Consider the following 14,309-nt stretch of genomic DNA (forward strand, 5'->3'; position numbering starts at 1 on the left):
ACAAAAACAATCTTCTACTGCCTTTTCCCTCTTTATAAGTGTGCTGCAGAATGCAGCACACAAAGATATTTTTTCCTTGTTACATCTCCTCTGGTTAGGCGTAGCGTTGTGATTCATACCCAGGTCTACCACTCATAGTGAATCTGGGAATGCGCCAATATCTATGTGTGGATGAGTAGGAAGACCCAAGCGCCACCCTTGGAATGCGTCCCTAGCGCAGAGTAACGCAGGGCTCTGGCGTGTTGCCTTGCATTACTCCAGATATGCCAAGCACCGCAGGGCCACACAAAGTGGCATACCGTCTGGTAAATCTGACTTTAATATTGAGTTGCCCTTGCATTATCTTGTGTGATTCAAGGGCAATACAACAATTCAATAAGTCCTGCTCCCTCTATTTGCAATTGACTTGATAATGGTGCAGGACTAGTCTGCTAGATATGCCACAAATACCTATTATGGATGGAACATATCATTACTGCCTGCTGCACAACAGAACACTTGCATCTAGCAACATCTCTTGAGAGCTTTTCCCACAAATTCACCTATCTGATAGGGTCAGAAGAAAATGGAACAGGAAGCTGGCAGGCGTGACAGTTCACAAATGCAATATTGTTGTCTTAAGGAAGGTAGGCCTACAGGTGCTGAATGGCCAAGGTGGGTTTTCCAGATTTTCTTATGAATGCATTGACTATACGCCTGGTCAGTTACTATCTGTGAGCGCATTCCACTGGTGTTAATCATTAGGTACTAAAGTAATAGTTCTTTTACCGGAGGTCATCAGAAAGTAGAGGTGGTGATTGGTTCATAGAATATACATTATTGAATTGACACATACTAAAATATAAAAGTAATCTAAGATTTTACTGGATTCACTAGAAGTGATTTATAAATCGGCATGTGAAAGAAGTCGGACAATTTCCAGATAATGGAGCTTTTTGATGGTAATGAGAAAAAAATCATGTGGGACATCTATGGTAGAAATTGCTTGAATACCGAGTGAATAAATGTTTGATAGAAAACACATATAGTAAAGAATTGTTGAAATGGAGGTGCCCTCAATTAAGTCTCTGATGTAGGATTCAAATGGTATCACCAAAGGAGGATTGTTGTGAGGGAGATATTAAAAGCAAGAAGCAAACCTCTGGTTAAAAATCCGGACTGTTTTCTCATCGCGTCCCGCCGACTTTAAGATCGGCCTGACTCTTATCCAGTGCAATTAAACGCCTGCCTCTTATCCAGTGTAATAACACACGGCGGGAGGCTAACTCACTCCTTCCTACCACGATTGGGCTTGGAGTATCTAGAGAGTAGATACTGGGGCTCAACTTCTTATTCCCTTTCTCAATATTTAGAAGCTATATTCAACACTTTACCGAGTGATAACCATTTTAAATCCCCAGCACCCCGGATTTGGTGGTATTTGTCCCCCGATCGATCCATCATTCAGTTAAAATGGCATATTAATTTATGTATCTACTCTCAACACTGTACCAGTGAATTCTTGATTATATCGAAAGAAAAAACATGGCACTCCTGATGAAGGCGTTTTTTAGCACCGAAACGCGCGTTGAGAAGATCTCTGTCACTGCCACCACCTTTTCTGTCTATATGTAATCATGTTTGTTTTACCATACAAAGTTTCATATTCATATTTATCTTTATCTGTTGTATAATGTATTTTTGCGCTGTTCATTGAAATCATGTTGCATCATTTGTACTACTTGCGATATATCTTTTGTACTTTAAATTAGATAAAATATATATATGGTTTTAATATAGGTATTGTGTGCACTGAGTTCCCACTTGAATATGTTACTGCTGTTATAAATAGCCATTGATTGAAGTATTTGGACTGCCTAGGGTGTTTGTACTCAAATTGTTATTGCCCTGCCCTAGGAGGTCTAGAGTTATAGCAGGGGATCCTTGATAAATGCATTGGTTACAAACCTCTGTAAACACATGCATCAACAGTGAGAAAAAAAAGAACTACAGAACTTATTAAAATGATGACAATCTTTAGCTTTTTTTATTTAAGTATAGTTGTACGGACACGTGTATATACAAATACAGTTCTTATGATTTTTTTTTACATTTTGTTTTAAGTTTATATAATGTAGGCATTTCAAAACAGCACTCAATAAGTGCAAAGAAACAGCAAAGCGGGGCAGTACAAGCACAGGACCACACTGAGCTGGACTTTCATACCCAGATGCACGCACAAGTGACTTCAATGGGATGTCAAGAGTGAACAAGGAAAGCGGACTTTGCAGACTCAAGGGTGACCTTAAACATGGCAGGATCTAGTAAAGTGTAAAGACAATGGCACCAAGACAGCTCAGAAAAGCTGAGGGTGGAATGCACTGTGATGTCATCTTGTTCATTCACTGCTTAAAAAAAATAATTTAAAAAAGAGAGGAAAGGATGGAAGAATGGTATAGAGAGAAGTGGAAACATTGTGATACAATTAGAGAATGGGTGGGTGGGGTAGTGCACTAACACATAGTGATCAAAAATGTGCATTGAATTAATGGAGGGAAAGAGCAGACCCTGTTTCTGAAAGTGGCACAAGTGTGTTTGCCCCGGAGCAACATAAAACACACTTTTCTTTCAAATCAACAGATACAATACACCTTCCCTATCCTGATGGAGTATTAACACAGAAAATAGGAAACCAGAACTCCACATTGGACCCAAAAACAATCCCCCCCAATGACTTACAAACACTCCTTCCCCTCTGTTCGTTTTTGGTTTTGTATCATGTCCATGCACATGCTATACAGGACATCGGCAAACCCCCTCTGCGCCCTTTGGGAGAAAACACTCCTTGGAAAGGAAAGAAATACAAAAGAATCTAAACTAAGACGAAATAAAAGTACACACATCAATATGTGATACATCCCCTATGCCTTTTCTTAGAACCAACATGCTGAAAAAACACAGGGCTCCGCCGTCGAGTCCATCAACATTGAAGAATAGAACAATAATCGTCACGCGCCACGATGTTTCCGGTCCTGACATGATGATCTCGTGAGAACGGGTGAACGTGTTTCACAGATGAGTTCTGTAGCGCAGCGGTGTCTCGGCGACTTGTACTCCAGTTCCCAGCCGTGACCAGGTTTGATGCTTCAGCGCTCCGTCTTAAAATCGGTGCAGTTTTTATTCTTATTTATTTTTAATGTCTTGAAAGTTTATTTTATTCTCTTACAAAGTCATAAGAATCAAATTAATACTTTATTATCAAACACTATATACAACAGAAGTTGCTAATAATACAGAATCGAAAGAACAAAGCATTTTTTTTGTTTGAACTTTTGTCTTTTTCCTTCGCCATCCAAGAAGGTACAGTACAAAACAATATTCTAAACAAACACGAATTGTTACCTTGTCTAGTAAAGGATACACAGTATCCACTAAACAGAGAGATTCTTATTTCCGTGCGCTCGGTTGCAAAGCCCTTCACAACTAGGAAGTGCGGGTCACGGGGTGGGCTGTCTGGGCTGGGAAAGGCATGAGGGGAGTTGGAGCGTCTGCTGTGACAGAACAAAGCTCCTCAGACTCGGGGTGCAAAGAGCACTTTCCAGCTTGCCCTGGCATCCTTCAGAGTCGAGAATTTCAGAAACTTAACTAACTCAAAATTTCAAGCCGGCCTCTGAGAGACTGCTTCTCACGCTTACGTTATACAAGAGGGAATATCCGGAATGCCAGCACGAATCCAAAGAAACATCTTTTGAGACAGCTGAAAAGATGCAGTGATGCTGTATATTTACACGCCTTAATGAGCCGGCTCAAACCCACAATATGAGCAGTGACAGTGTGGTGAAACAGAGGTCAGATTTCACTCTGGCTGGGGCCACTGGAGAGCGGTTGAACAACAATGTCGATACAAAGTGTGTTTTGACTCCGTTAAGGTACTTCCTTATCGTGTGAATGTGAAACGATAGCCATGCATCGAATGCTAACGTTACTAAGCATGTCTGGTGTATGTTAGATGCCCACAAGCAGAAAGGCACAATGGAGTGGCGTAGCAACTGTGCCGTGGGCACTAATGCAAGAAAGGAAAATTGACCCGCTGGCTGGATAGGAAAAAAAGACCATAACGCGCGTGCAAAAGGTACCTCCCACATGGGCACCATTTCCATGGCACCTGCTTCATTAATGGCAGCCACGACCCATGGCACAATATTACCACTTTAGTAAAGGGCAGACTTTCACATGTGCAAACTTAGAACCCACCCTCGGCCACAGAGCATCAAGCATGCCCCATAGGGAACTAGGGAAGCTGCAATGTTTTTTAAGCATGTCCGAAGGTCCAATACCATCTTTCTTGGTGATTTGTTACACCTAGTAGTTGCCAATAGTTGATGGTAAATATAAAAGCAGCATGTTTATTGAAGTCATTGAGACTTGCTTAAAAAGGTCTTCTGAGAGGGTCGCTTCCACCCAATCAGTGCCACTCAGGCCCCACTACCGTCCACTTCACTATAAGAAGCAACAATGACAGTGCTTCTCAAAGCTTTTTCTTACTGCCAGTGGTAGGTGTCAATTATCCCTAAACTTACAGTAATAAGACATGCTTACTCGAGGAAATAAAAACTCGTGGAATCAGGCCCTCTTAATCTTTCTGTGGTTCTTAGTGCTGCCTGACTTGGATCCGACAAAAGCCCGGACAAAGACATATCAGGGTACAAGACAGGCTATATGCATGTAAACATCAAACATTCATTGCACATTACTTCTAAAAAGTGGACCTGAAACAATTCTTATTGCGGTGAAATAAAATTCACATTGCAAACGACTGCAGGTGCCTTACATAAGGGCTTTTATTTGAAAGAAGAAGCCATGCTGTGGTCCTTGTGAGGTCAAGGCAGCCAAATTTAGCAAACTCCCAAAGGCCCCAAGGGATGGTCAGTTATCAAGTGTGTACTGTACTGTAGGCCACTCACTGCTTCTTTGATGGTCTTTCCTCTAACTATATTACTCAATTTATACCTCTTCTTTCCGCGTTTACTAGGATATACCATATGGCTCCAACGCATAAATCGGTCAGTCATACATATTCTGTCAGCATAAATTATTTCAATTAATTTTCCTATTCTTATTGATAACTTTAAAAAAATATTTTATTTAGTCTTTGGGAGCCCACCTACTTTTAATCCTTCAAATAAAAAATGCTCTCTACACTTTATATGTTGAAAAAGTAGAAAACAACAGGAAAAAATGACGTGTTCCTTCAAAATGACAAAAACGTTGAATATTGCAGTCACATTGCTAGGTACCCTCAAAGAAGGCTTTCTTAGTGTCACCCACATAATGTTAGTTCCAAGAAGTTGCAGAATTTAAATGATACAATAGGCCTACACCTATAAATTTCAACAACAAATCCCTGGCTTGAATATCCTTCCTCAAACAAACCACCCACACCAGGGTAGATGGCCACAGCTACTTGCTACCCCAACCAATATTTGAAGAAGGTCACTTAATTCACAAAATGTGTCTCTGAGTTTCAACAACATGAGAAAAAAGATGGAGATCTGCTCTTACATCAATATACCTTGTGGTCAGCCCCTCTTGTACATACACGTACATCCTTACTTCACCCACATACCCACTGATCTCACTACCACCACCCGTTTATCTCTTTCCTGGACATGCTTGTTGTTTTGGTGACATTGTGAACCAAACTTTCATTTACTGTAATTAAGACAGAGCCACTTTGCCCTTGGAGCACCAGTTGTGTTGTCAAGTTCGCTGAAAGGACGGATGCGGAAAGGCAGTTAAATATTGAGCAAGACTCCTCCTTTGAAAAGCGGGGCTTCTCTTACAGACAATCCTACAGGAAACTGTGTTACAATATTTCTCATTCCAAATGTCTTCAGTTGTGGTATGGCAACACAATGCCTCGTGTGATCACCTGGTAGTACTGAATGAGAAGGCATAAATATTAGCGAGGGGAGCCAATCCCTTCTGTGTTCCCATTCAGTCTCCTCATCCTCCATGGACAATTGCATGTGCCACTCTAGTTCCATGTCCACATACAGACAACACAGTGAGTGAAAAGATGTGATTTCTTAAAGGAGACTGCACGGGAAAATAAGAATCACTAGTGTCAATATCAGAATTTGGCATGTGCATTTGGAGTTCTTTCATTCTTGGAGGATCATAAAACGTTTTGGGAAAAAGGCTGGCGGTTGAACTACATTTTCCTCCAAAATTCATGGTCTGTTTGGACTGAAAATACAGGAGAAAAAAATAAGACAGTTTGACATCGGCAAAAAAAAACAATAAAAAGTCCCCTTCTTGGGCTAAGCATTTAGGGGGATCTGTGATGTTCCAAGATCCTGATGTTTTCCTGTGAAAGGTTAAAGCAGGACACTGTGCTATAACGTCAAACACGTCGCCAGAAAGAACAGGAAGGACGTCAATAGTCGACTGGGTATCTTCGCTGTCTGCGCGGAGTTCTCACCACGGGACGGCTCAGCAGACTCGTGAATGGTATCATCTGCATCAAAAGACATGCAAAAGAAAATACACAGTTCAATGATGTTCACCTCCAAAATAATCTTGTCATTCTAGCTGTAGACCACAATATTTTGTCTAAGGTTTTATTTTAACATAGCGAGGCAAGCACCAATTCGGATTTTCAGGCCTACTTTTTCTCATTTGCATAAATAATAATGAAATGCGCGGAACGTGCAAAAAGTAAAAGACAGTTTTAGGTCAGAAGATAACATGTATAAAATATAATTATTTACTACTGGTTTCATAGTACAATTGGTTAACAAGCACAACATTACATTAATTCTGATGAGTTTTAACAAACTCAGCATAACACAACACAGAAAAGGAGCTGTGTTTCAGTTTTCTTATCCCATAGTTCACATGGCAAACATCCTAATTAAACAGGTGATGGGTATGCCCAAATTACCTATGTCAATGTGTCATGCCCTTGTTAGTGTGGTCAAACTGAATCCAAGCAAAGAAGTTCTTCCAGTATTAACATTACAAATATTTAAAATGTTATGGTAGTTATCTGGCCTGTCTTGCCTGGTTAAACAATTATGGTAATGTTAAGGAATACAATCAATTTTGCTATGGTTAGACCTAAAAAAGCAGAGCGATAAGCATACAAAGAGCTGTTTTTTCACCTGAGCTAACTTTCTGGGATATTGTGAGGGTGGTAGGATGGCAGACACTGGTTTCTGTGGGGGTGTGGATTAATTTTTATTGATGGGGTGTGGGTGGTGTTAGAGAGGGATGTGGGGAATGTCTGTGAGGCACTGGTATTTATTTCTGCAAATGGATTATATGAAAGAGAGATGGGTGGAAGAGGCAGGTGGGGAGAGAAGGGGAACAGGATGCAGTGTTGTTTTTAGATATTGAGGGAGGAAAGCATGAGGTAAGTGAAAAAGCACCATTAATAAGAAAGACTGACAGAATGGTAGAATATTGAGGATGGCCATTTGGTTGTGACACTCCATAACTCATAATCCACAGTACAACTGATCAATGGAATCAGCTAACATGGGGCATGGTAATAGTGGAGATATGCAAAATCAAACTGAAACTGGGCAGCTCTCACCAATAAGGAATTTTCCACCTTGAGATTCCAGGTGACACCACTGGCAAAACTAGTTTAGCTCTCATTTTCTATAATACCACTTGGAAAATGTTGGTGGAAAACAACAATGCCAATGACCGCTACGAATCTAAATTTGATATTGTTACTTTGGCCTGAAAATAAGGAACCCTGATAACTTAATGGATAGGCTCACCAAGGTGACCCGGGAAACACAGGCTCATCCATGACTTGCAATCTGGATTTCACCACTGATTTGAGATGCAACTCTACTGAGCACAAATTAAGATTTTTTTCTTCAAGGAATAGGAAGAAGGATTGCACAGTACTCTTATTAGATCTATACACTTTTTTCAGTACAATCAACCACAATCTACTTTTCAATCATCTACCAGAACACTTATATCAAAGGAAGTTGACGCAATTTGTTTGTCATTCCTCACAAAAAGCATTTATCATGCATGGATCAGCACTTTCATGCCAAACCATCCACCATCACATGCAGATTACTACAAGGATGGGTCCTTTGGTCAATCTTCTTCAATGTATACTTGGCCCACTCTTACATTATTGGATCCGCAATATTTTCAGTATATGTATGCCGATAACACCAGAAAATTCAAGAATTATATATATATTGTGAACAGGCTGGCCCCATGCTGACGCACAGGCAGAAACTTGAGTCAAAAGTTTCTAAAACAGAAAGTTCAATATTTATTTTTGAGTGAAAAGAGGGGGTAGGCCATGCAAACACAGGTTTTAACCTAACCGATTGGACCGAATTTATTTAATCAGATGAATAAAATGAACTCGTTTGTTAGTGGTGTAGTGCTTCATATCACACTCCTGCAGTGCCCATTTTATGTAATAAACCCATGCTGCAATAACCAATTTAACGGTGCTCAATTTTATAGACTTCGGAAAATTCAAATTCTACATCTGCTGATCATTGAATCTCTCCGTGGCAAACGTTAACTCACTAAGCAAATCCTCCCATCAGCACAGCGCTCTGTCATGTGGTAACATTTCTGGCAACTTGTGACACGCACTTCACCAAGAACAGAAGTTAGATATGCATGGGTATTAAACTCTGCAGGAACAATGTTATGACTCGTAGCAGGGCATAGTGTGAGGCGGGGTGGGTACTAGCCGCATTTTTTAAGCCTGGAACCCATTTTTCATTGTTAGACTTTAAACCAGAGCATCAGCAAGGAAGGCAAAAGAAGCGAAAGACAGGAAACCCGTGTCCAAGGGAGGAGAGAGGAAAAATAATCTGCATGTGTGAGAGAATGAGACAGGAAGTGTAGGGTGTTGGAAATACAGTTAAGGGTGAAATCAAGGCTTGGCATCGGCAGGACAGGCTCGTAAGAAAAATATTAGGCCTCTGCACTTATTTATTTCATTATTATCATCATCGTTTTGTACACATTAAAGCAAGACAATGCGGCAGAGGAAGTAGCATAGCCGTGCTAAGGGCGAGGCCGCACTCATCTCAGACTGAAGTGTAACCATCGAGTTGGCATCTGGGACGAGAACCTGTGGTCTCAAAGTTGGACACATCGCACAGTTTCTGTCCTAACCAGCAGAGGCATGCCAGTGAACTAAAATGCTTGGAAAAACATTGCCAGTAATATAAACCTTCTGCGGAAATAATTCTAGTAAATAAAAAAAAAGGCATATTCGGTTTCTTTTGTCCTGTTTTGCCTTTAAAAGCAAATACATAATATTTTGAGCGTCTAACACAGGTGCAAACATTGTGGCTGTTTGTTGACTTTCCTTACATTCTGTTCACAGCACTGACAGCACCACTTGTATGTAACAATAAGCAATCAAAGAATAATTGTGAAACGTGTCTAATCTGTTTTGCGCATTTCGTGGGTTTCCAAAGTTTTTGTTAGGGGTAGAATGCATTGCAGGGCGTGCTTTTTGGAGATTTGGTGGTTTCCCACTTTACTGAAGTTAGGTGTAAAATAGCAAAACCAGAAGACCCAAAACTGGTTATATGCATATCTTCTTTATAGGGAAAGAAAATGCGGTTTCGCTAATCCGTTTGTCTGCTGGAACATTTAATGCAGCCGCGTTACATGGCCCCAGAACAGCTTTTCAATGCTGCTCATGTCCACCATATATATCATAAGTTCAATATTCACGGAGAGCATGGACCAAAATCTAATGAATTGGTTTTTAAATTACCAAAGAAATGTTTAATTCGTGTGAACTCCATGATGTGTTCTACCTTTTATTGTCAGAGGCGTCAGGCATTCTTAACTTCTAACAAGTAGCTCGCAAAGAGTCAGCCAACTAGTCATTTTAACTCGTGGAGGTAATGTGTGCATACTAGATTAGCGACAGGGATCCAGCGTTTTTTGGCACACTGTTATTACAAGTGTGCAAAAATCGGAGAATAACACCAGTAAGCAGAATGTTCACCTTTTTTTAAACCCATAGCGCATTTTGATATCTGCTATTGCCATCAGGGAGGACCATGTTGTAACTGTACATCAAACAGGAGTGGACCTATTTCCACTCATTCCCTATTATCTGGTGGAGTAAACACAAGAGCAAGTATATTCACCACCTGATTTTTAGGTCGAGCCTGAGTCTGCGCGCATGAGCTGCTCTGGCGATCTGCTGTAGTGGAGTATGGAAGAGACGCCCCGCCCACTCTTCGCCCATATTTGTCATTGACTTCTGTGTCTGTCCTTAGTAAAAGAAGGCTCCTGATTCAGTAATCGGGTTGTTAGTCCCTCCTTAGTACCACCTTTTCTTCATTTGTAACCTGCTATGGGTACTGGCCCATTTACATCTGTTGTTACAGGGTATGCGTTTATTAGTCTGTAAGCACGATTTTCTTTTTTCCTACTGCAGGCAGGACGACGTGTGCAGCCAGGATGACAGGGTGTGTATTTTTCTTGTTATCTCTCTTGTTGCAACCAGTGTGTTGTACTGTAATCTCAATAGAGGGGAGAGGTTGGGAGGGTGAATATTGCCTCCCACCAAAAAAAGTGCAGATGCTGAGGCCAGGCAACCGGTCTGAGCCCTTCGCCTTGAGGACTATGTGTGAACTGCAGGGCATCAATGCTCTGCTCAATTTCACCAGGGCCCGCCGAATAATAAAGGAGAAGAGCCGGTTGCATCCAAGCATGTGAGGTCCCACCAAGAGTCATGGGTAAACTGGCAGAGATTCCTCCCAGCATTGTACTAGGGCCCCCTGTCACTCACAGGGGAGCCCACAGTTCTGGGCCGTTCGTTGGACTGTTGTGGGAGACTCAGGCTGCTGCATGATATGGCCGCCAGATGGCATCAGTGTGTGAGAGTGACCCTCCCCCGCTGGTCTGTGCTTACTGATCCTCAAGTGGACTGCTGTCAAGGTACGGCACTGGTGGGCAGAGATCCTTCCAGCGCCCCACAAGACCGAGAGACGATACCAGAGTCATCACTCTCTCAGGGTTGCGGCTGCTCATGCTGCTCAGCAGCGCTGTTGGCATAGCAGCAGTGGCCCCTTGTCCCCCTCAGCAGTGGCCACCCCTGTTTCTGCCCTCACAGGGAAAGTAGATGCAGCACTTTGCCTGCAGGCTCAGTCATAAGCTCCAGTCGCCACTACCAAGGCGCACCCTCTGGGCCATCATGGAACCAGGGGCCAAGGCCTCGAATAGTGTTTCGGGCCGTCCTCCACAATATCGGTTGTCTCTCGGGCAAGACACTGAAAGAAATCACTTTGGTATCCCTGCAGCCTCCATCATTGCTATCAGCTGTGCTGGGGCTGCGTGAGAACTATCTATTGTCGAATGTCGAGGGATTGGGTGAGTCGAATGTAGGAGCCACTCTAGCAAACAGCAATCTTTGTTGGCAGTGAGCTGTGCCCTGCAAGCATCTGAGCTTTTGAACCTGTTGTATATACAAGCATCTGAGTTTTTGAACTTGTTGTATATAGTTTGGAAACAGCATGATCTGCTCCTCCCCACTGTGGACATCCCTGCTTTGTCACTCTGCCTGAAGTAACACATCTCGGTATATGTAATTGAGTAGTCGAAAAATGACAGTTCTCGGTGGAGTTAAGGGGTGGGGGTGGGTGTGGATGGACAGTATTCTGTGGGCTCTTTCTAATGAAAACTAGTGAGACTGGACTTTGGGCTGCCACCGTTCCAGGATCCATTTCTCTAGGTAGAGTTCCAAGCACTTGCTTTCCCCGAATTTCGACAGTCTCACCAGGCACATGTCATTCCTGCAGGACCTTCTTTTGCGTCTTTGGTGCAGGATTCCAGTTGTTTCATACTGCACAGCAGCTCCGCTGTCAGCCTTATCATGTTGCTCAGCTCTGTAGTCTCTTCAGGTATCTGCTGTTGCATTTGTGAGACCAAATCAGTGACTTTGCGTAAGTCCACCCTCTCCAAGTTCAGGTCTATCTCTATCAAGTCCACTTTATCCTCTAGTGAGATCCTGCTTCCTGTACATCCAACAAAGTAGCAGCCGTCACATCCTGGCTCTCATCCGCATAGGGGTCAGGCTGTTGCAGTGGATGGGTACATTTGTCTATTTGTGTCTGTGGATGAATATCAACACCTGAGCTTCTACGAACTAGATTAGTGTAACATTTTGAGTAGATTGCTGTGTTCGCTCACTTACTAGCATAGGGACTTCTATAACTCTCCTAATTTTGCTCATTCAGACATGGAAGAGGCCCATATGCCGCGGGCAACTCTTCACGTCAGGTAAAACTGCTAATCTTGCACTGCATGGATAGCAGGCACAAGCCAGGGGTATACGCAGGTAGACAGTGTCCACCCATTATTTTTACAGCGTCCACCCTGCCAAGAAGTTGGGCCCCACTGATATATGCTGAGCTCGTCGTGGTGTAATATTTAGAGACTGGGACACATTCAGCAGCGTCTGCCCATTGTCTGCCTTTGTTCTGAGCAGCCAACGCACAGGTGGAGACATGACTTGGTTATTTTACATTCTAACTGGGCTCTAAACAAAGGCTGACGTTAAGAGGCCATTAGGCATCCTTTTGTTGGGAGTATCCTGGCTTGTTGCCATCTGGAGCCTCACACCTAGATGCAAATAAAATGGAGGGGAATCAAAGGCACACAGCTTATTACTTCACAAGTTCTTAAGGGAGGCATGGTTTTGGCTTTGTTCATATCAGAGATATGCATGCATTGTAAGAATGTCAGAAGTATTGGTCTGTCCCAGTATATACACAAATAATCTAAATACTACTATTTTGTTTTAGTTCTTTGATAGTGCAATTAATACCAATGAAGGGTGTCACACCGCTTTACATCACACTTTCACATTATACACTGACAATACGTCATATAGAAGTGTTAAATCAATATACAGGATGTGTTACAAAAGACAGTTAGGGTTACAAGGAGTAGGAGCCACATGTCCTTCATAGTTTACTGTGCTTTCTTACGATTTATATACTGCAAGCTACTAAAGGATCTCTGTGTTAAAGCAGTAGCTCACTTACCCTACCAAAATAAAATACAAATCTGTAATCTGTATGTTACATGATGTGCTTTGCAGGAGACACAATAACCCACTATGCTACATGGATTCAAAACCTGGACTAGACAAAACACACCTCCAGGAATACGAGTTAACCACCAGGTTTATCTTACCATTATTATTCCCTCAAATTAACTTGGCATACAAAGCTTTCTGTAGCAGGTGCCTCAACCCCACATGATACTTTAGAATGCAGAATTTGCAACCAATTTAGGAGATCAGATTTAGCTACTGATCCAACTTGAATTGCAAACTACAAAATAAATACAGAAGAGGGGCACAGAAGCAAACAAAGGATGTGGGGTGGATTGGGAAACAAAATGGGTGACTCAGAGAGCAGGAGGTGGGGAGAAGCAACAGAGGGGATAGAAACAACAGGTGAGCTAGAGAAGCATATGGTGAGACAAAGTAACACGGGCGCAGAAGGAGAGACATAGCAACACAGAGACAGGTAAGCAACACAGAGACAGGTAAGCAACACAGTGGATGGAAAAAACATTGGGGGGCAGAGAAGCACAGAGCAACAGCGTAGACAGCACACAAGCATACCGTGAGACACAGCAACATGAAGATGGGGGAACACAGAAGCACATGGTCAGACAGAGCACCACGGAGATGAAGGGCAGAGAAGCACAAAGTGACAGTTGGAAAACACACACACTCTCGTAGAGTGCTTAGTTAAAAAGAAAAAAGGAGCACAAAAAAACGACAAGCAGTGTAAGGACAAAGTAATGTGTTCATGCTCCAGGGGAGGGGCAAACTCACGATGGAGAAATAAAGCATACACAAGCCATCGTATACGGAGCAAGCAAATGTGAGTGAAAATGAGGCCAACCAATGGTAAGCCCACTGTAAGCTAAAATGTCTCACAAAATACAGTGCTTGATCTATCTTAGGCGAGACCTCAAATAAACAAGAAAATTACTGCCCTAAATGGGGGGTCTTCTGATGCACATTAACCAAGGAGTCCATGGTGGATGAGACATTGGTAAAAGGTTTCCGACAGTGTAATCATCTGCCGCCAGAAACGTGCCCATTTGTGCACCTCCAAATGAAGTGGGCGAACCGTGAATTTTGTGGTGCAAGAGTCTTGCAATTTTAGGGTGGAGCTCATACTTTGACAAACTTGAAATTATACCAGCAAAAAATGATTTGCTATCCAAACAAGTTATTGACTGGAAATGATTCTACTTCACGGCTAAAGAAAACCAATAGT

General features: G+C 42.3%; 1 protein-coding gene across 3 annotated transcripts in view; it reads right to left on the reverse strand.

Annotated features, from left to right (window-relative positions):
• Positions 1-1,998: 1,998 nt before the first annotated feature.
• Positions 1,999-14,309, reverse strand: part of EFNA5 (ephrin A5) — a 424,468-nt gene continuing 412,157 nt past the window's right edge. For all 3 annotated transcript variants that reach the window (XM_086961001.1, XM_086960998.1, XM_086960999.1), the window contains one exon: positions 1,999-6,499. In XM_086961001.1, coding sequence (XP_086817127.1) covers positions 6,378-6,499 — 122 coding nt within the window. In that variant the 3' untranslated portion in view covers positions 1,999-6,377. The remainder of the gene's footprint in view (positions 6,500-14,309) is intronic.

The sequence above is a fragment of the Lissotriton vulgaris genome, chromosome 3_1 (assembly GCF_964263255.1).
Source record: "Lissotriton vulgaris chromosome 3_1, aLisVul1.2, whole genome shotgun sequence".
NCBI classification, from domain to species: Eukaryota; Metazoa; Chordata; class Amphibia; order Caudata; family Salamandridae; genus Lissotriton; species Lissotriton vulgaris.